This window comes from Hyaena hyaena, unplaced genomic scaffold (assembly GCF_003009895.1).
Source record: "Hyaena hyaena isolate Hyena2069 unplaced genomic scaffold, ASM300989v1 scaffold_97, whole genome shotgun sequence".
Classification (NCBI taxonomy): domain Eukaryota; kingdom Metazoa; phylum Chordata; class Mammalia; order Carnivora; family Hyaenidae; genus Hyaena; species Hyaena hyaena.
In genome coordinates, this window is record NW_024080728.1 from 503,031 (window position 1) to 525,506 (window position 22,476).

Genomic DNA, 22,476 nt, shown 5'->3' on the forward strand with positions numbered 1-22,476 from the left:
AATTTGGTTCTAAATTAAAAACATAATACACACTATTAAGACTTGAAAATTATTTGGATATTTAAGATCCTTTCTCTTTTTTTTAAAGCCAGTATAAGCTGCTAGTAGTAGAATGCAACTGCATAATAGTCTGACCACATCGCATGACTTTTTATTTTAAATCCTGATAGATAACATAGAATAACTAATATAATTAAACTTAAGGGGCATCTCAGTGGCTCAGTCGGTTAAGCATCCGACTTTGACTCAGGTCATGATCTCACAGTCTGTGAGTCTGAGCCCTGCATCAGGCTCTCTATTGTCAGCATGGAGCCTGCGTTGGTTCCTCTGTCCCTGTCTCTGCCTCTTCCCTGCTTGTACTTACTTGCTCCCTCTTAAAAATAAATAAACATTAAAAAATTTTTTTTAAACTTAAAAAAATAAATTAAAATTTAATTTTAATAATAAATTTATAAATTTAATACATTTATGAATAATAAACATAATACATTAAAATAAGATAAAAAATAAGTTATATTTAGGAGAACGAGCTTAATAATCCTTCATCCTGTTAGAGAAACATTAGCAATTTTACATTCTTATTTATTTCAAATAAATAAATTGAAACTTAATAGAAGAGTATGAGAGAAGGGAGGGGGAAAATAGTTACAAACAGAGGGAGGGAGGCAAACCACAAGAGACTCTTAAATACAGAGAACAAACTGAAGGTGGATGGTGTGGACGGTGGAGGGGGGAGTGGGAAAATGGGTGATGGGCATTGAGGAGGGAACTTGGGATGAGTACTAGGTGTTTTATATAAGCCAATTTGACAGTAAGTTCAATTTTTAAAAAAAGATGTTAAAAAATCAAATTTTTCACCAAAAAATGATCACAAATCAAAAAAAAAAGGAAAGAAAAAGAGAAACTAGGATAAAATATAGTTTTAGCTTTCCTTCATAATATTAAGATATTCAGACACGGGAAGAGGTTAAACACACATATACCATTTGCTTCTGGGTGGTGAAACTTTTGCCAATGCTGGTATGTGCCAATTCCTGGTCCATCTGGGCCATGTATGACTTGAGATCATTAAGAGTTCCTTTTAAAGATGCTTCTTCCCCAGTCCCTTGTGTTTTAAGATCTAAGTCATCATCCAAGTCATCACTATCCAAACATTCAAAGTCTTCATCATCCAGATCATCGGAATCTGATTCATGAGGTCTTGGCCCTACACAGACCCCAACACAGAAAGAGCCACATGGTAAGTTCTTCTCAAGTAATTATACCTTTCAAAAGAGTTAAGTGTTATCTGCATAAAAGAACCAACATACACAAATAACTTCATAAAAATCCTTCCAGAAAATGGTACTGCTGGCAGATATTTGCAGAAAAGTACACGGGCTGAGCTGAAAAATTTAGTTTGTTTTTTTTTTTAAATATTTTTATTTATTTCTAGGAAAGAGAGAGAGAGACAGTGTGAGCAGGGGAGGGGCAGAGAGAGAGGGAGATACAGACTCTGAAATAGGCTCCAGGCTCTGAGCTGGCAGTCAGCACAGAGCCCGACGTGGGGCTCGAACCCACGAACGGCGAGATCATGACCTAAGCGAAAGTCGGACGCTTAACCGACTAAGCCACCCAGGCGCCCCAGTTTTTTTTTTTTTAATGAGAATTCAATCACTAAATTTTTTTACTTAAAAAATTTAAAAACTACAGAATACATGAATACATTTTGATGTAAATATTCAAGCCATACAGAGTTATTATTGTCTCACATCTCACTCTCTTCCAAGAGTTAAACATCTTTTAACAGTCCTATACATTATAATATAAACATAAGGGTGTTTTTTTAATTCATATATATACATATTAAACTATGGTTTGCTTTTCCACTTATTTATATGTCTTAGAACTCTTTCTTTGTGAAAACATAAATGGACCTTATTCTTTCTTTAGATAGCACAATATTTCATAATACAAATGTACTATGATTTATTTAACCATTTCCTTCTCCATGGACATTTGGGATATTCCAATTTTTTGCTATTACAATGTTGCAATCACCATCTTAGCACATTATGTCCTTCTCATAGTGAAAATTCCTGGCAATGAAATTACTAAGTCGTAGGTTATAAATTTTCGAGGGTACCAAACCATTCAGAGAAAGACAACTTACAGTTTCACGCTCACGGTTTGACAGTGCCCATTTCTTCATCTCTTGAGAAAACTGGGTATTGTCAACCTTTAAAAGCTTTGTCAATATAACAGACAAAAGTATACGTTTTTTTTCTTAAAAATTTTTAATATTTATTCAGTTTTGAGACACAGAGAGCGTGAGTTGGGCAGGGGCAGAGAGAGAGGGAGACACAGAATCTGAAGCAGGCTCCAGGCTCTGAGCTGGCAGCTCAGAGTCCAATGTGGGGCTCAAACTCACAAACCATGAGATCATGACCTGAGCTGACATCAGCTACTTAACCAACTGAGCCACCCAGGTGCCCCAATAAGTTTTTATTTTGCATTGTGTATTTACTTACTAGAAACAATTAAGTATTTTCAAATATTTATTTGTCTATATTTCTTCTTCAAGGCACTGCCTATTTAAATCCTTTGTTGATTTTTAAATTTGGGCTATTTGTCTTTTTATTATTAGTGTTAAGTACAGTGAGTCTAAAAGAGAAAAAACAGTATAATATGGAAACCATATCTGGCCACACAGCATTCAGGCACTGGAATAATGAATGAGCAGCTACTATGTCAAGCAGTGAGCTAAGCATTCTCTGCAAAGTCATTCAACTGGGCAGAAGTTCATGGTTGAAAGCAACTTAAAATCATGAAGAGAAAGCAAATACTTTAACTTCCAAGGGACCCAATACTCCGGTGCTCTAGCCACAGCCTTGCAGTTTCAAAATGAGAATACTGTTTCAAAATGAAAATAAACATCGCACCGTAACTTACCTAAAATCTTGTCAAAATAATTAAGAAAAGAATCTGCATCAAAAGTGATTGGAGCCTCAGAAGGTTCTCTGCAAGGTTAAAGGAAAAAGACCATTTATCCTGAACATAACTCTTTGGAGCTATTTTTAAAACAGTGCCACTCTTAGGAACACTTCCAGATATAGGATCTCAAGAGGTACAGCAAGAAAAACTGCAGTTTAAATGGTCTTGCAGGGGAAAAGAAATGGGAAAGAGTGATGTAATAAAAGCAAAAACTGCACTCTGTTTATGCACATTTAACTTATGCTAATTTAGGGACCTATCCACCCTCCACCTCCCACAAGATATATATAGCATTAGCAGAAGAAATCACTTATCTGTGTTAATTTACACAAAGCCTATTTCTTTAAAAGTAAATAAGAACATACCTTTCTTTATCTCTGCTTTCTTAAAGAGAGGATACTGAACATAAATCTTAATCTTCTCATGAGGTTTAAGAGCATCAACATGAATAAAGATATATTTGCTATACATGTAACAATTCTATCTACCTTATTTTCTTATTATTTGCCAAATATAACTTCCCATTTCTTCTGTTATTATTTCTTCCTCTGATGAACTCTTTTATCCACTTCTTTTGAATGTGAAGCTTCCACTCTGCTTGTGGGGTAGCAGATCTGAAGTGTGGGTTTGCTGAGAGCTAGATGTTAAGAGTCTATAAGGTTCTGAGTAAAAGTTTAAAGACTAAAATGAAGTTTCCTTGCACAGCTCTGAGATGGAAGCTTTTAGATCTGCTGAGCAGTCTCTCTGACTTACTTGAAGAATTGCAAAGGATCAGGCTATTAAAAATATGACTCCAAAAAAGTCATCATGGTACTAGGCACCAAAAGAAGGAAACATCAGTACAAATCATTTACTGAAAAGAAAAAGAGAGAGAGAGAGAGAGAGAGAGAGAGTAGAAATTGCAATGACTAGATGACTTCAACATCTGGGTTTTAACTACTTAGATATTTATATTCTAACACAAATTACCGAGGCAACTCTGCTCCTTTGTGGGTTGAGACTTTAGATATGAAAGCTTTCATGCTTTCTGAGACTTGAGTTAAGTCATAGTTCTGTTCCTCCTTCTTGGAAATGGGCTCTGCTTCTTTTTTGCCAGCAGCTTCCTGCAGTAGCTGGTCCAACTGATCTGGTGAGAGATCTAACCACTGGTCATCTGAAAAAGAAGAAAACATGATACTGCCATACTACATTCACATGGCAGGTACTCTCAGAGAAGGGCTCAGAGACCTAGTGGAATATTTTAATTTTTCCTCACTCTTCTGCTCTATCTTGGTTCATCACTTACCATCTTCTGGGGGAAGATTAGCTTCTTCCTTCTTAAGCTCTTCTATATCAAATGGCATTGTCTGTAATAAGGTTAAGATTTCTTCTCCTGGGCTCAGAGCAAGAGAGCTATAAAAAATAAAAGACATGGGGATTTTATTTTATAAGACAGGTCAGAATAATAATAGTAAAAAAGTAGTATCTTAAAGCTTGAAGGAATTATCTAGTCTAATTTGTTTTTAAACAATTGTTTTAAGTTATAGACCCCTTTTTCTCAAATAAAATTTTACCAGTAACTAAAATATAAAAGAGCTCAAAGAAAAACTATTCTGTACAGCAAAAGAAACCATCAACAAACTGAAAAGGCAACCTACTGAATGGGAGAAAATATTTACAAAAACACATATCTGATAAAGGGTTAATATCCAAAATGTATAAAGAACTTATGCAACTTGACAGCAAGAAAACAAACAATGTGATTTAACAATGGGCTGAAGACCTGAATAAACATTTTTCCAAAGAAGGTGTACAAATGGCCAACAGGTACATGAAAAGGCACTCAACGTCACTAATCATCAGGAAATACAAATCGAAATCATGAGATATCATTTCACACCAGTCAGAATGGCTACCACCAAAAAGACAAGAGAGAACAAGCATTGGTAAGGATGTGGAGAAAAGGAACACTTGTGCACCACTGGTAAGAATGTAAATTGGTGCAACCACTATGGAAGACAGTATGGAGATTCCTCAAAAATTAAAAATACAACTACCATGTGATCCAACAATTCTACTTCTGAGTACATATGTAAAGGATACTGAAGAGATACCTACATTCCCATAATCACTGCAGCGTTACTCACAATAGTAAGACATGTAAACAACCTAAATGTCCCATCAATGGATGGATAAAGAAGACATGCTATATTAATACAATGGAATATTATTCAGAGAAATATATATATATATATATATGAGAAAGAAGGAAATCCTGTTATTTGTGAAATGGACTGACTTTGAGGGCATTATGCTAATTGAATAAATCAAAGACAAATACTGTGTGGTATCATATATATGTAGAATCTAAAAAAAAGTAAAGCTTATAGGAACAGAGTAGATACGTAGTTGCCAGGGACTAGGGGGTGAAGGAAATAAGGAGAGGTTGGTAAAAGGGTACATGGTTTCTGAATACAGTCTGAGGATCTAATGTAAAACATGGTACCCATAGTTGATAGCACTCTATTATATAACTGAAATCTGCTAAGAGAGTAGAACTTAAATGTTTTCACTGCTCCTCAAAATAGATAAATATGTGAGGTGATGGAATTGTCAATTAACTTGATAGTGGGAATCCCTTCACATGTATATATATCAAATCACCGTAAAAACAAAACAAAACAAAACAAAATCACCATGATGTACACTTCAAATATCTTAAAATTTTGTTTCTCAGTTATATCTCAGTAAAGCTGGAAAAAAAAAAACTGCTTTGACTGAAATGGAGTCTGGAGGCTCAGAGATGTATCCATTTCACCTTTGCCTTTCGCTCTGCAGCAGGCTGCATGGAACACCATTATGAAGCTGCTTAGGACAACTCTTTTAATTTATATATAGCTTATATATGAGGAAAAGAAAACCCAGAGGAAAGTATAAACTAAAATGAATCTTGCAGGTATAATATCCTAGGCTAGCACTTTAAATACATTTTCTTATTTGGTCGCCTGTGTGGCTCAGTCAATTAAGCGTCTGACTTTGGCTCAGGTCATGGTATCATAGTTCATGAGTTCAAGTCCTGCTCAAAGTCCTGAGCTTTGTACTGACAGCTCAGAGCCTCGAGCCGGCTTCAGATTCTGTGTCTCCCTCTCTTTCTGCCCCTCCCTTGCTCATGCTTTGTTTCTTTCTCTCTCAAAAATAAACATTAAAATTTTTTTAATACATTTTCTTATTTAGACCTCTAATTACTATTATGAAGTAATAATCCTGTTTACAGAGGAGAAAACCAGAGCTCTGTGATGTTCTATAACTTTTATAAGGTCATTGAGTTGGACAGCAAAAGCTTGAAATCAAGTCTTCTTATACTATTTTATGATCTTTCCTAATGAGAAAATATGCACAGAAATTATCTGTATAAACATGTTATTTTATGATGGCAATGTGACCTGTTCTTTTTTTAATGCTTATTTATTTTTGAGAGAGAGACAGAGTGTGAGTGGGGAAAGGGCAGTGAGAGATCTGAAGCACGTTCCAGGCTCTGTGCTGTCAGAACCTGAACACAGAACCTGACACAGAGCTCGAACTCATGAACTGTGAGATCATGACCTGAGCCCAAGTCAGACACTTAACTGAATGAGCCACCCAGGCACCCCAATGTGACCTGCTACATAAACTAATGAAATCTTGAGCCCTGTCTGACCTATTTAAAAAAATTTTTTAATATTTATTTATTTTGATAGAGACAGAGCACGAGTGAGAGAGGGGCAGAGAAAGAAGGAGACACAGAATCCTAAGCAGGCTCCAGGCTCTGAGCTGTCAGCACAGAGTCTGATGAGGGGCTCGAACTCACAAACTGCGAGATCATGACCTGAGCCGAAGTCAGAGACTTAAATCGACTAAGACACCCACGTGCCCCTGACCTATTTAGACTGGAGCTAATCAGGTTATAGAATGGACTTGCATTAATATAATAAAGGTCTGCATACCTTGCTAAATTATGTGAGACAGGAAATTGCCCCTACTCCATATTATATAAATATTACTAGAAGAGAGAAAAGAAATACACAAGTGATTATAACAAAATACAAAATACAAAATCATATAGGAATACCAAATGCTATGTAGAGTCACAGAAGATAATTACATTAACTATAGGAAAGTTAAAAAAAAAGAGAGAGATAATGGAGGTAGTTGAGTTAGGCCTTAAAAAATGGGTAAGATTTGACAAGGAAGATAGGGTAGAGAAACTTCAGGCAAGAGAGGAAATGAACATTTTATATAGAGGCAGAGAAATGAGGAACATGTTCACAAAGCAAATGGTGTTCAGTCTGGCTTAAGCGTGGCAGAGAGGGCTGAACAGATGGACTGAGATGAGAGCACAGTGAGCCTGAAATGGCTAAGTTTGGACTCAATGAAATAACCAGTGGGTGATCACTGATGACTTCTTTTTTATTTTTAATTTTTGTTTTAAGAGATTTGAATAGTACAGACAAGTCCAAAAGATGATATGACCAAAAAAAAAAAAAAAAAGATGATATAACAAAAGTCCATATCCCTGCCACCTAGAATTATAATATTGTTATACTTCTAATCTAAAGGTATGATTACACTTTGACATTTAACAAAAAAATTAAAGTAACATATGCATGTACTTAAAAAATTATAGAAAAAGTTAAAATTTTTCCTTTGATGATCAATACTATCAGTTCCAATCCATCTTGTTGCTACCCAGAAGTGACTGTTCTCACAACCCTTCTGGTCCAAGTGTGTGTGTGTGTGCGTGTGTGTGCATGCGTGCACATGTACATGTACGTATCTATGTTGTAACTGCTGTTTGCTCTCTTTCCCTGGAATTTTATTCCCCTGAAAACCCGTATGCCTCGTTCCTTCACTTCATTTATGTCTCTCCTCAAACTAAGCCTCCTTGGAAAGGCCTCCTTGACCAGCCTATCTAGAAGAGCAGCCTGTACTTCTCTCTCCTCACAGTTTTTTTTCTTTAAAGCACTTATCACCATCTAACATAATATAGAGGTTTATTGCCTTTCTCCTCTATTAGCACGTAACCTCCATAAGAGCAGGGAGACTTTGGGTTCGCTTGTTGTATCCCTAGTGCCTGGACATACTCAATAAATATTGGCTGAATGAATAAATATATACATATCTATAAATAATATATAGTATTTTATGTATTAAAAATTTATACATAATGGCATCCATACTGTGCACATTTATAATTTGCTTTTTTCACTCAATATCATGTTTTCAATATCTATTTATTTAGATCAGTGGTTCTTCACTGGGGACAATTTTGCCCCCAGAGGACATTTGCAATGTCTGATATTTTTGGTTGTCGCAACTGGGGGCAGGATGGACTGCTATTGGCATTTACTGGGTAGAAGCCAGAGATGCTGCTCAACATGTTATAATGTACACAACAGTCTCCCACAACAAAGAATTATCTTGCCCAAAATATCAACAGTGCCAAGGCTGAGAAACCCCAGATTTGATTTACATATATTTAGCTAATCTCTGGTTAACTAATGGATGGTAGTCTATCATATAAACACACTGCAATCCACTTATCTATTATTGATGGACACTTACATTGTTCAATTTTTCACTATTACAATCTCTAATAATTTTTAGGAGAGAGGGTAACATGACTAAAGATATATTTCAAGCAGATGCTACTGGTTCTTTTTTTTTTTTTTTTTTTTAATGTTTTATTTATTTCTAGGAGAGAGAGAGAGAGACAGCGTGAGCAGGGGAGGGTCAGAGAGAGAGGGAGTCACAGACTCTGAAACAGGCTCCAGGCTCTGAGCTGGCAGTCAGCACAGAGCCCGACGCGGGGCTCGAACCCACGAACCGTGAGATCATGACCTAAGCGAAAGTCGGACGCTTAACCGACTAAGCCACCCAGGCGCCCCAAGATGCTACTGGTTCTAATGGTTGCATTGGAAGAGAAGAGTCAATAAAGGTTGGGAAACAAGTTTAGGTATTGCCATAGTTCAAAAAATAAGTCTTAAAAAACATATACATATTAGAGTAGGTAGGCAGCAAAAGAAAAATGCAAGACACAAGATAATAATAAAAAGGATTTGGGGGCAGCCTGGGTAGATCAGTGGGTTAAGCTCTTGGTCATTAACGGCTCAGGTCATTATCTCATGTTTCATGGGATGGAGCCCCATGTCAGGCTCTGTGCTGACAAAGGGCCTGCTTAGGATTCTCTCTCTCCCCCTCTCTCTGCCCCTCCTCTGCTACTGCACATGAGCTCTCTCTTTCTCTCTCAAAACAAATAAGCTTAAAAAAAAGAAGTCCAGGTGATAAGGAGGAAGGTAGTCTATTAAAAAACAGAGTGGGAAATAGTCTATGACATTAATCTAAGTATTAAAAAAATACTGGGAATTTAAGAACAGGTCTACAGGGAGATGTGAATTTGTTCTTAAATTGTTTAGAAGGTATCCTGGTTTGGGAAACAGGAATCTCTTCTGCAGCACTATTTACTACATTGGACATTTAAGCTACTTCTAGTTCTTTCTCCGATAGTAAAAGTGTGTTGAGTAAGTTATGGTACAACCACTTGCTGAAATGTTGTGCTGCTCTTTAAAATTACACCTAGGCACCTGGGCGGCTCAATCGGTTAAGCGTCCAGCTTCAGCTCAGGTCATGATCTCAGAGTTTGTGGGTTCGAGCCCTATGTTAGACTCTGCACTGACAGAAGGGAGACTGTTTGGGATTCTCTCTCCCTCCCTCTCTGCCTATCCCCCACTTGCATCTCCCTCAAAATAAATATTTAAACTTTAAGAAAAATAAAATAAAATAAGATTACATTTATAAAGACTTTTTAATGTCATTGGAAAATGTAAGATTATAACGAGTAAAATTATGGACAAGATACAAAATTTTTATATAGTATAATTTAAAAAAATTAGCTAGAAAAAAAAATCAGCTAGATGGATATGGGTGGGGGGGAATCCTGGAATGCAGTAGAACAAAATGATAATAGTAGTTGACTCTCTGATATATATTTTTTCCTTATTACATCTTTCTGTATTTGCTATAATGTGTGAATACATTACTTTTATAACAACAAACTTCATTATCTATGTATTTAATGTTTATTTATTTTGAGAGAGAAAGAGACAACATGTGTGTGCAAGCAGGGGAGGGGCAGAGACAGAAGGACAGAGAATCCGCACTGTCAGTGCAGAGTCCAACACAGGGCTCAAACGCACAAAACTTGAGATCATGACTTGCCCCAAAATCAAGAGTCAGATGCTAAAATGACCGAGCCCCCCAGGTGCCCTAACACACTTCCATTATTTAAAAATAACGACCCAACAACCAATCTATCTTATTTTGTGTGAGGAGCCGGACTCACCTACACATGAGTCTAATTTCTTAACATCTCTTTAACTCATGTCCGTAAGGTGACATGTCTCCACAGACAAGTTGGCTTCTTGAGGTGGATGGGAATCATTTGGGGCAGACTCCTCTAACCATGAGGGCCGCCTCGTTTCCTCTCCTGACTCCCTTTCCCAAGTTTTCTGAAATGATACCCTAAGAAGACATCCTCTTTTTAGCACCAATTACTGCCATAAAACTGATGGGAGGACAAAGATGCACGCAGACATTTCTGAAAGAGTATGGACTACTGAAAAGTCAGACACTGAGGTTAGAGTTCTCTCAGTATTAACTGCTTCACCAGTCCTCAAAAGAACATTCTATTACAGAAGTTAAGTGATGTTTGAGATATAAGCAAAGTGCCTGGAGTTCAAAATCAATTAAGTTCCCTCAAGGGAAAAAAGAAAAAAGTCCAACAAAATGAAAAATACATACAACTTGGCACCTTTTAGCCATAATATATACAAAGCTATTTCTTTCATGTTATTTAATAACTTTAAGTATCTCAAATTCAATTTTATAAACATAAATTAAATTTTTTCCAATACTCAAAATCTGACCTTTGATTCCTGAGCTCAATAAGACTGAAGCTTTCTGCTTGAGCTCTATTTTCCTGGGTGCCTCATTGACTAGGAAGTGGCCTCAGAGGACAACTAAGATAATGTGACCTCATCTATTGTGATTTTCTTTTTCAAGGGTTCTGTTTCCTTCAATTTTGGCCTGCTCTTGTTTTTTCTACTGTGTCTTCAAATAATTGTTTTCTTATATTCCATCCGGAGTTCATAATTACACTTGGCAGGGGGTTAGTTGGATATATTACCCTACCATTATGAGAACTTGACTTTATTACATTTTATTTTTTTATTTTTTAAATATTTTTATTTATTTCTAAGAGAGAGAGAGACAGCATGAGCAGGGGAGGGTCAGAGAGAGAGGGAGTCACAGACTGAAACAGGCTCCAGGCTCTGAGCTGGCAGTCAGCACAGAGGCCGACGCGGGGCTTGAACCCACGAACCGCGAGATCATGACCTAAGCGAAAGTCGGACGCTTAACCGACTAAGCCACCCAGGTGCCCCGACTTTATTACATTTTAAAGGGGAGCCATTTCCTTCTAACCTTGTGTTCATTTCTTTCTTTCCCCAGGAAATGTATGGCAGGTTAGAATGAGATTTGTTTTGAAAGCTGAATGCCTACTTTATCCTATGTTTCAGCCCCTCCTAAAAGTAGCAAAACTCAGTCAAGAGCTCCTATAGGAATTAAGCACATGCTCAGTATCAGACGGCCTGAGTTCAAATCCTAGATCTGTCACTAATTAGCTGTGTGGCCTTTGGCAAACTACGTAATCTCTCTTAGCCTCAGCTTGTCTGTTGTAAGTAGGGAATGATGATAATCATACTCATTTCACAGGACTGTAAGAGAGATCAAACAAATTTGTAAGTACCAATACACTTTGTAAGTACCAAAAACGTTAGCCATCAGGTGATGATGATGATGAGTGCCAGATTCAATGATCTTCTGTACCAACACCTCCTCTCCCCCAGCTCAGCCCCTTCAGCACTCAGTATCCTTGCTGTTAACTCTTTAAACATCGCAATTCCAACTTTTGCAACTATCTCAAGGGTGAGTAACTCCTTAACTTCTGGCAGGTTACCACTCTGCTGCCATGGTTAGGTAGTGATAAACTCACCTTTCTGGCCAGTTCACTGAGAGCTGGAAGTAGTTCTTTGCCATTTCTAGCCTTGCCTGGTACTGAGCAGAACCTTCTATCAGTCCCTGAAAAAAAAAACCAACTTAACATTATTTACATGGTATCACTGAAATTACCTGTTCAGCAGCAATTTTTGGGGAGACAGTGTGTGATATGTTATTCAGGAATCATGAGGCCTAAGTCCTAGTCCCTTGTTTTGTCATTAATGTACTTGTTTGGGCTCCAGTTTTTCCAAATAAGGGGATTAGGCTATATGTAGTAGTTCCTAATCCTTTTCACCATTAAGGACCTCTTTCCAATTTGGAAGATTTGCTACCATTTTCTATACTTAACTGGTTATTAAGAAATAATTGATTTGTAATTAATTTATAAGACAAAATACAAATAGGAACCAAAAATAGTATAGTCTCATTTTAACTACTATTTCTGCTTTTAACATGCATGTTTATTTTGGCATTTGTACTTAATATTTTACATTCTTATAAAAATATACCATGATACCATAAGCACATTTCCATCTTGCTATAGTCTTTATATCATTAAAAAAATTTAATTCCAGTATAATTAACATACAGTACTGTATTCGTTTCAGGTTTATAATACAATAATTTTATACATTACTCAGTGCTCATCACAATATTTATACTCTTAATCCTCTTCACCTATTTCACCCATCCTTCCACCTCTCCTCTGATAACCATCAGTTTGTTCTCTATAGCTAAGAGTCTGGTTTTTGTTTGTTCTTTTTTTCTCTGTTCATTTGGTTTGTCTGCTGAATTCCACACATGAGTGAACTCATATGGTATTTGTCTTTCTCTGACTGACTTATTTTACTTCGCATTACACCCTCTAGAACTATCCATTTTGTTGCAAATGGCAAGGTTTCATTCTTTTTATGGCTGAGTAATGTTCCATTGCATGTGTGTGTGTGTGTGTGTCTGTGTGTTTGTGTATACACATACCATACCTTCTTTATTTATTCATCTATCGATGGACACTTGGGTTGCTTCCCTTGGCTATAAATAAAGCTGCAATAAACATAGGAGTACATGTTTCCCTTTGAATTTGTGTTTTCATTTTTCGGGGCGGGGGGTAAATACCAGTAGTAAAATTACTGGATCATATGGTAATTCTATTTTTAATTTTTTGGGAAACCTCCATACTGTTTTCCACAGTGGCTGCGCCAGTTTGCATTCCCACCAGTAGTGTGTGAGTGCTCCTTTTCTCCACCTTCACACCAACACTGGTTGTTTCTTGAGTTTTAGATTTTAGCCATTCTGATTTAGCCTCACCATCTCTGAGGGTTAGTGAAATTGAGCATCTTTTCATTTATCTGTTGGCCATCTGTATGCCTTTGGAGAAATGTCTGTTCATATATCATCATATTCTTAATGGACTTTTCTACTTCTTGGATGTCTCCTTAAAATAGATTATTCAAAGTAAAGGTTCTGAGTTTGAACCTTTCTATAGCTCCTGAAACACACTATCAAATTACTTTCCAGTTAAAGTTCTATCAATATGCAATGTTACCAGCAATGTATAGGGAGTATTAATTTGATTGCACTTTCAATACCACTAAAGATCATTCAGATCCTTTTTCACCTATGTGAAAAAGTCTTTATTATTGTGTTGGTATGCATATCTTTACTACTTGTGACAGTGAATATTTTACAAGAAATTTATTAGCTGGCTTTTTGTAATTTTTTTAATCCATGTCTTTCCTCATTTTCTATTTGGTGTCTTCATGTTTGCCTCATGATCTGCATAAGTTGTTCGTCTAATACAAATGATAATGTTCATCATTTTATATAAATGTTATTAACTTTTCTAAAATATTGGAAACAGTTCATAGTCACTACCTCATTAACACTGAACTAGAATGGTCCTTTTAATTTTAGTTTCTATAATAATGTTATACATTAAATATGGACCATAGGTCTCTAATTCACTGGCTTGATTTTCCCTGGATTGTATGGTTTTACAAATGTACTGCAAGTCCTACCTTAAAGTAATCATTCTTTTTCAGACTTTCAAGAAAGCCAGCCCAGTGTGGTGATGTAGTCATGAAGGATTTCTTGGAGTCAGAAAAATGTGGGCTACATTTGGAGCATAAGATTTCAAATCCATGAGCCTAGATGGAATAGACAGAATTTTCATTATTAAGTTACTTTCTTTCCATTTAGCCACACTTAAGAACTAGGTGATTGGACATATGAACATTTATAATACTTTGGGCTTTATGAAAAATATGACTATTTCCAATTTTTCATTTTTTTTTTAAGAGAGAGAAAGAATGAGAGAATGAGCGGGGAGGAGCAGAGAGGGAGAGAGAGGGAATCCCAAGCAGTGGGGCTTGAACTCATGAACTGTGAGATCATGACTTGAGCCAAAATCAAGAGTCAGACATATGCTTAACTGACTAAGCCACCCAGGCGCCCCTCTAATTTATCAATTTCTCTAAATAGATTACTAAAAATTATAAAGAGAAAGCAAATAACACAAAACAAAGATTCTTGTTCTCTTCAAAGAAATTTCTTTCTTGCTGATTACAAAACCAGAAATTTAAATGTATTTGTTGTTTGTTTTAAAAAAGGCGTATAAAAGGCTCATCATCTAACAGAAATTATAAATGAATTCATCATGGTCTCAGATACAGTAAAGGGAAAGAATTGCTTCATTTTAAGGGTCCTTTGGTTAAAAAATATATTGAATGCACATGGCAAAATAAGTTAGACAGGGAGCTTTCCTGATCACTCTAGAGGAAACTGTTACTAATTTCTTGCATATCCTTCCAGAAGTAATGTATGAACTCAAGCAGAGGTGTGTGTGTCTGTGTCTGTATATCCTATTCCATTATTAAATGGTAACATACACACTGTTCTAAACCTTGCTTTTTCACTAAGTCATATGCCTTGGAGTCATTTCATATGATAACACAAATTTATCCAAATCACTTCACAGGCAGGCCGTAATTTATCTAACTATTCATCTACTGATAGACATTTGGTAATTTCCAATCTTTTGCTACCAGAAATAACACTGTCATAAATACCCTCATAGATCTACGTACATATGTAAGATACATGGAAGATAAATATTTAGAAGTGAAATACTGAGCAGAAGAGTTGTGTATTTTATATATTGATGGATATTGACAAACTGTTCTAAGAGATTGAATCAATTTATATTCCCGTCAATGTTTGAAAGTATCTCAAACATGTATTTCCACCAACCCAGTATATATTATCAAACTTTTTGATACTTGCCAAACAGTAAAAAAACACTATTTTGTAGCTATAAGTTGTAGTTCTTTTATTATGAGCAAGAGCCAACATTTTTCTTGTGTTTAAATTAAAAGTCATCTGTATTTCCTTTTCTGTGGACTGTCCATGGTTTCTGAACATGTTTTATTAATTAGTATTTCTTTTCATACTGACTTGTAGGAACTCTATATATATTATAGAAATTAACTCTTTTTTAAATTGCAAATAAAATGCTTTCTTCAGGTTTACTATCTTTGACGTTAGTTATGGGGTTTTTCTTTCCAACACAAAAATGCTTAATTTTTAATAATCAAATTTACCAGCCGTTTTTTAAAAATATACCTTCTGAACTCAAATCCTGTTTAAAAAGGTCTTTCCTACTCAAATTATCAAATATTCTTCTGTGTTTTCAGATTTTACTGTTTCAGTGTTCTCATTTAAATATTTCATCCACCTGGAATTTACTTTCATATAGGTGTGATGCAATGAACTTTAATTTTTTGGACAGCTTTTCAGTTGTTCTATTGTTATTTCCTAAATAACCCATTTTTCCTTCTTGTTTCAGATGCCACATTCTCAGGTAAATAAGGTATATTTCTAGACTTTCTATGCTGTGCCATTATTCTACTAAGAGCCCTTTTACCTAAATGAAGATATAAAATTTTATGGTTCATTACCAACTTCATGCCCAATTCATGGGCCCGGTATTGGGGATGAGATGGAGGAGGCATCTTGTATCCACTCCGCCGGTCTGGCACAAACCTTTGTTGCACCAACTGTGCATACAGACATTTAGTGAAAGTGACCTGGACATTGGGACACAAAATACATTGAGTCTTCCTGAAAGTAAAAAATTCAAATAATCATTTCACAGTTAATAATTCCATTTATGAGCTTCAGATTCATATGAAAGGCAAAGAAGATCCAATCTACTTACTGTCTACATTTTTTAGTAACAGCTTTATTGAGATGCCATAACTCACATACCATAAAACTTACTACATGACCTACTTTTTAGTTATCACTAATGGAATTCTTATCAGTTACATTATGTGGCAGTTTGGGTGTGTAGAAGATAAAGAATAATTATTTTTTAAAAAAAATTTTTTATGTTTTATTTATTTTTGAGAGAGAGAGAGAGAGACAGCATGAGCAGGAGAGGGACAGAAAGAGAGGGAGACACAGGATTCGAAGACAGGATCCAGGCTGTGAGCTAGCTATCAGCACAGAGCCTGATGTGGGGCTCAAACCCATAAACTGCAAGATCATGACCTGAGCTGAAGCCGGATGCTTAACCGACTGAGCCACCCAGGTGCCCCAGAAGATAAAGAATAATTCTTAATTCTCTGGAAGAAACAAAATGTTTTATTCTTAAGAAGAAAGTAAAATGTGGCCAGAAAATATCTAGGAAACATTTAGATATAAACTAGGAAGTAAGGTCTTTTGAAATCTTCTTCCACTGGAATGGGAGAAAAGAATAAAGGAAAAAAAATGCATATCAACTTGCGATGAGGAAGCAGAATATTTCCAGTTTTTTCTAGTGCACAATTAAAATGGCGTTCAACTCTCTTGCCAGTGAGAAACCAAATGACGGGAGAGCTATCTTACCGATGTCATTATTCGTGTTTCAGGCAAGAAAGTCTTGAAAATACGACAGGCTCGCAGGTCAATGGGGTCCCGGAGGTAAAATGCCTGGACTCCTGCAGCCACCAGTCTGGGGCGCTGCTTTAACACTGACACAATACCAGCTGGAAGGAAGCAGTGTGCTCGATGAAGGGAGGCTTGAATTTTTTCTGGGTATCTGTGACAGGTAACATAATTATTTTTATTTTATGATATGTAAATATCTAAAATTCTTATACCGTTTATTTCCCCTTGTCTTGGTTCATCAAGATACGTTGAATTACAAGGCAAGTGAAGATATAGCTACCATATACACTAAAACTGCAGAAGAGAAGAGAGGGAAAGAGAAAAGCTATGAAGAAATGGAAAATAAAGAAAAGGGACTAAAATAGTTGAATAAAAACAAAATGAAAACTCTACTGTTTTTTGGAACAAGGATAAAATCAGAGTTTATTCTTCTAAAACAATGGTAAACTTCCAAAACCAAGTTAAAAGAGATTTTAAATTGTTAAAATTTGAATGGTAGTAAACATTGACTAGATACTCAAATGTGAAAGATTGAACTAATATGTTATTAGGTAAAAACTGTCTTTTCTGAATACAGCCTTAACTGTTCCACACAGGCCAAAGAACCCCATACAGAGCCCCACAAAGCACACTGTGCTCCCTTTGGTTTTCATTCATAAAGGTCTCAAAAAAATTTGTTTAAAGTAAGCTCCACGTCCAGTGCAGAGCCCAATGTGGGGCTTAAACTCATGATCCCATGATCAAGACCCAACATGAAATCAAGAGTTGGATGCTTAGGGGCGCCTGGGTGGCTTAGTCGGTTAAGCGTCCGACTTTCGCTTAGGTCATGATCTCGCGGTTCGTGGGTTCGAGCCCCGCGTCGGGCTTGTGCTGACTGCCAGCTCAGAGCCTGGAGCCTGTTTCAGTCTGTGACTCCCTCTCTCTCTGACCCTCCCCTTCTCACGCTGTCTCTCTCTCTCTCCTAGAAATAAATAAAAACATTAAAAAAAAAAAAAATTAAAAAAAAAAAAGAGTTGGATGCTTAACCAGCTGGGCCACCCAGGCACCCCAAAGTCTCAAAATTTTTGTCTATGGATATAGATAAAACTTACCCGCAACATCTATATAAATAAATGCGAAAATATTGGGACTAGAATATAACATCTATGAATGGGAATTAAAAGATATATATGTTCCTTAATTTTAACACATATAAATTTAATCTGTTGTTAGTCACTTTCACGAAAGATGAAGACAGAATGAAAATGAGAATTAATCTAGGTGAAAGAAATTCTACATTCAATGAAAGGCTTGAACTGCATTAAATCAAAAGGCTCTTTGACTAGCACTGAAAATATTTTTCTTACCCTCTAATGCGCCTATTCACAGCAGCTTGTATAGATTCTGAAGCCAAAATTTTTTCTGGGTATGTTGAGATTATATTCAATGCTTGTGGGATTGTTGGGGGTGTGGGGGGTAACCAGGATACGGCTCCAGGTTTCCTTGATGCAGGAATAATGCACAACTCTCCCTGGTGGAAAAATACCTGCAAAATGATACATTTTAATTTTCATTCTGGGCACTGACAAACTCTAGGTACACAGTAACATGATTTCATTTCTGTAAAATTTCCAAACTTGGGTACACTTACCCTATTGGCACTATTATCAGGATCCAACCATTTAGGGAGAAAGTCAGCAGCTTCTATTAACAAGAATTCACCATCATTGTCTTCAATCCTAATGCAAAAGAAATTCTGGTTATGCATTCAAAAAGCACATATATGCTACAAATCAAAACACATTTATTCTAATATTTCTTCTTTCATTTTAGTTAATATCTGAGTACATGCTATGTACAGATTGTTAAAATAAAGAAAGCAAAATATATGAGACAGCATGAATCTCTCAGGGAGATTGTAAGATTGAAAGAGGAATTGGAGGGACATGATAAGGAGAAAAAATAAGTACATAAATAAAAACAACAGACAAAAATATGAAAAGCATACAATAGGGTGTCAAAAGAAGAAAAAAAATCACATAGAGCCAAGATAAGGAAAGCCTTTATGGAAGAGTTATTTGGATCTTGAAAGATAATTTTGTTTTGCCTCATTTGTATCACCTTTCTTAAATTTAAATTTTTGAATAGGTAAGACAGTCACATGGCTAAACTTTTAAAAAGTACATAAAAGCATGAAAAAGTTTTCTTCCTACTTTTGTCCTTATATACCCCATTTCTACCCTCCAACCATTGTTATTTCTTGTTTACTCTTCTAGAGTTTGCTTATGCATAATCTAGCTAATAGAAATATAAATTCTTATTTTCCCCTCCTGTCACACAAAAGGTAGCATATTTTATATACCATTCTAGATTTTTTCACTTTTAATAGGTGGAGATATAAGGAAAAAGTAGAGATGTTGTTGGGAGAGGGATTAGCAATGAAAAGGTGTCTATTTAAGGTGGATATTTGGAGAATGGCACTAGTAAAGAACAAGACTAGAAAAGCACCATTATATCATTTTGGGAAGAGCTTTAAATGTCAGCAGAGTCAATGAGAATGGGCTTAGTTTTATACACAAAAAGAATAAAAGGCTTAATTTAACTTATTTATTTATTTATTTAAGGGCCAAAAGGTTTTAAAGCAGTGTAGAAAAATGGTTAGAGCTCTACCTTAGGAAGATTAATCTGACAGAGACATAGAGGAAGTTCTTTCTTTTTCTAATCATAAACAAGGGGTGCCTGGGTGGCTCAGTCCGTTAAGCATCCGACTTCGGCTCAGGTCATGATCTCACAGTTTGTGAGTTTGAGCCCAGCGTTGGGCTCTGTGCTGACACCTCAGAGCCTAGAGCCTGCTTTGGATTCTGTGTCTCCTTCTCTCTCTGCCCCTCCCCTGCTCATCCTTTGTCTCTTTCTCTCTCTCAACAATAAATAAACATTAAAAAAAAATTAAAAACATAATCGCTGACAAGACAGTAAATGCTTATTAAAGAGCTTTATAGGCCGGCTGTGTAGATATGTGCCATCCTTATGTAAAGATCAGAATCCTTACACAAAAGGTATTGCCCTCTCCCTATTACCTTTGTATTTTTTTTTTTTTTTTCTGAGAGAGAGAGACAGCATGAGCAGGGGAGGGTCAGAGAGAGAGGGAGATACAGGATCTGAAACAGGCTCCAGGTTCTGAGCTAGCTGTCAGCACAGAGCCCGACAAGGGGCTCGAACCAATGAACCGTGAGATCATGACCTGAGCTCAAGTCGGAAGCTTAAAGGACTGAGCCACCCAGGCGCCCCATACCCTTGTAAAGACAGAAACAACTACTTTTGAGTTTGTTCATTTAAAATTCTATCATTTATTAAAAATTACTGCTAATTATTTTTAGGTGTGCTAACAGTAGTGTTTACAATAAAATAAGAGTTCTTATCTATTCTATTTACATCTTAAAAGTATTTATAGATCAAATGGCATAGTACTGGAGATCTCCTTTAAAATAATCTTGCTATGTAAGAGGAGCAGGGGAAAGAAATTGGGGAAAGCTATGGGTAAAGAAGGACCATGAATTGGTAATTGTTGGAGCTGGGTGATGAGTACACATAGGTTCATTTTCTCTATTTTCATGTTTGAAATTCTGATATAAAAATAATTTTCAGAGTTATTTTTCTTTTTGTTCTGCTGGGGAAAAGGTTAGTGGAGATGGATCAGAATTTGAGGGCTAACAAGAAAATTAGAACATGTGGCAAATGGGTGAAATGCCCTCTGCTGACACAAGTTGGTAATTACAGAGAACTATCAGTTTCCACTTTAAACAGATTTAGAACACAATGTTACCTACTTTGCTTTCAATATTGTTGACTGATTTTTCTTTAAAATTTTCCAAATGTGATTTCTCAATATATATGCATAGAGAGACAGAGGTACAGTAAAATAGAGGAAGATATAGTAAAGAAATCTGTAATATATGTATGTACATATGAATGGAACTTTTTCTATGGTTTTTTTTTTTAAAGAGCAGTACACCCTTTGGTATTGTTTGAACTTTGTTTACCATCTGTATGTCTTTCATAATGAGAATAGTAAAAAAAAAACAAAACTAAAATAGGCAGATTTCACTTAAAAATTTTAGAAGTTAAATTCTCCAATGTATTTTAATTTTGCCTCAAGAAAAGGAAGTGATGAAAGGAAGAAAACACTTAAGTCACTTTCAAAATCTATGTCTCAAATGTGTACAATTTCCACCAGACAACCAAAAAATTTTTACTAAATAGATAAAAATGTAGTCAGTGTCACAAAGAGAATTCCTTTAGATTATTAAAATAACTAATACCTTGCTACTAACTCTGGAAATTCCTTTGTAATCTGCTTTACTATATAAACAATAAACCATTCATCCTCAATGTTATCCCCAAACTTTGTCATGCCAAACATATGAGCAGGAACATCTCCTAAAAACAAGAGAAAAGCAATTATATAACCAAATAAACTTGTCTGTGCACATAAAAATACAAGTAATCATTCAATTAAGCAAACATTCATCGATTGACTATGCTGTAGGTACTACAACTGGAAGTTGGGGTTGCAATCCTGAACAGGATATAAAAAGGCTACCTTTGAGGACCCATAGACAACAGGAGACAGACGATCACACCATCTTAAAACAAGATAATGAAAAAACAAAAAACAAAAAAAAACCCAAGATAATGAACAGACAAATGCACTGAGGGCTCTGTGAACATAAAGAATATCTGAGCTATACTCATGTGGAAGAATGCCTAGAAGTAAGCTTTCCGGAAAGAGAGAATAGCATGTACAAAGCCATAATAAGCATGACAGACAATAAAATGTTCTAGGAATATCAGGAAGCTAGATTTAGATGGAGCAGAATTTTTTTTTTTTTTTTTTTTACAAATAGTTTATTGTCAAATTAGTTTCTACATAACACTCAGTGCTCATCCCCACGAGTGTCCTCCTCCATGCCCATCCCCCCTCCCCCCCCACACCCATAAGTCCTCAGTTTTTGTCAGCACTCAAGAGTCTCTCATGGTTTGCCTCTCTCCCTTTCCCCCACCATTTCCGCCCTTCTTCTCCCCCTTGTTCCTCCGTCAAGTTCCTCCTAATCCTCCTATACGTGCAAACGTATGATATTTGTCCTTCTCTGCCTGACTTATTTCGCTCAGCATAACACCCTCAAGGTCCATCCATGTTGCTACACAGGGCCAGATTTCATTCTTTCTCATTGCCATGTAGTATTCCATGGTACAGATAAACCACATCTTCTTGATCCATTCATCTGTTGATGGACACTTAGGCTCTTTCCATGTTTTAGCTATTGTGGAGAGTGCTGCTATGAACATTGGGGCACATGTGCTCCTATGCCTCAGCATTTCTGTATCCCTTGGGTAAATTCCTAGCAGTGCTATTGCTGGGTCATAGGGGAGTTCTATTGTTAGTTTCCTGAGGAACCTCCACACTGTTTTCCAGAGGGGCTGTACCAGTTTACATTCCCACCAACAGTGTAGGAGGGTGCCCGT

At 36.2% G+C, this 22,476-nt stretch overlaps 1 protein-coding gene across 3 annotated transcripts in view; it reads right to left on the bottom strand.

The window, feature by feature from the left end:
- Positions 1-22,476, bottom strand: part of ECD (ecdysoneless cell cycle regulator) — a 43,209-nt gene that overhangs the window by 16,289 nt on the left and 4,444 nt on the right. For all 3 annotated transcript variants that reach the window (XM_039235224.1, XM_039235222.1, XM_039235223.1), the window contains exons 3-13: positions 21,273-21,390; positions 18,605-18,692; positions 18,321-18,499; positions 16,933-17,125; positions 16,002-16,130; positions 14,064-14,192; positions 12,041-12,126; positions 4,259-4,365; positions 3,943-4,126; positions 2,932-2,999; positions 984-1,207 (exon numbers count right to left, since the gene is read on the bottom strand). In XM_039235224.1, the coding sequence (XP_039091155.1) occupies positions 984-1,207; positions 2,932-2,999; positions 3,943-4,126; positions 4,259-4,365; positions 12,041-12,126; positions 14,064-14,192; positions 16,002-16,130; positions 16,933-17,125; positions 18,321-18,499; positions 18,605-18,692; positions 21,273-21,390 (1,505 nt within the window). The remainder of the gene's footprint in view (positions 1-983; positions 1,208-2,931; positions 3,000-3,942; positions 4,127-4,258; positions 4,366-12,040; positions 12,127-14,063; positions 14,193-16,001; positions 16,131-16,932; positions 17,126-18,320; positions 18,500-18,604; positions 18,693-21,272; positions 21,391-22,476) is intronic.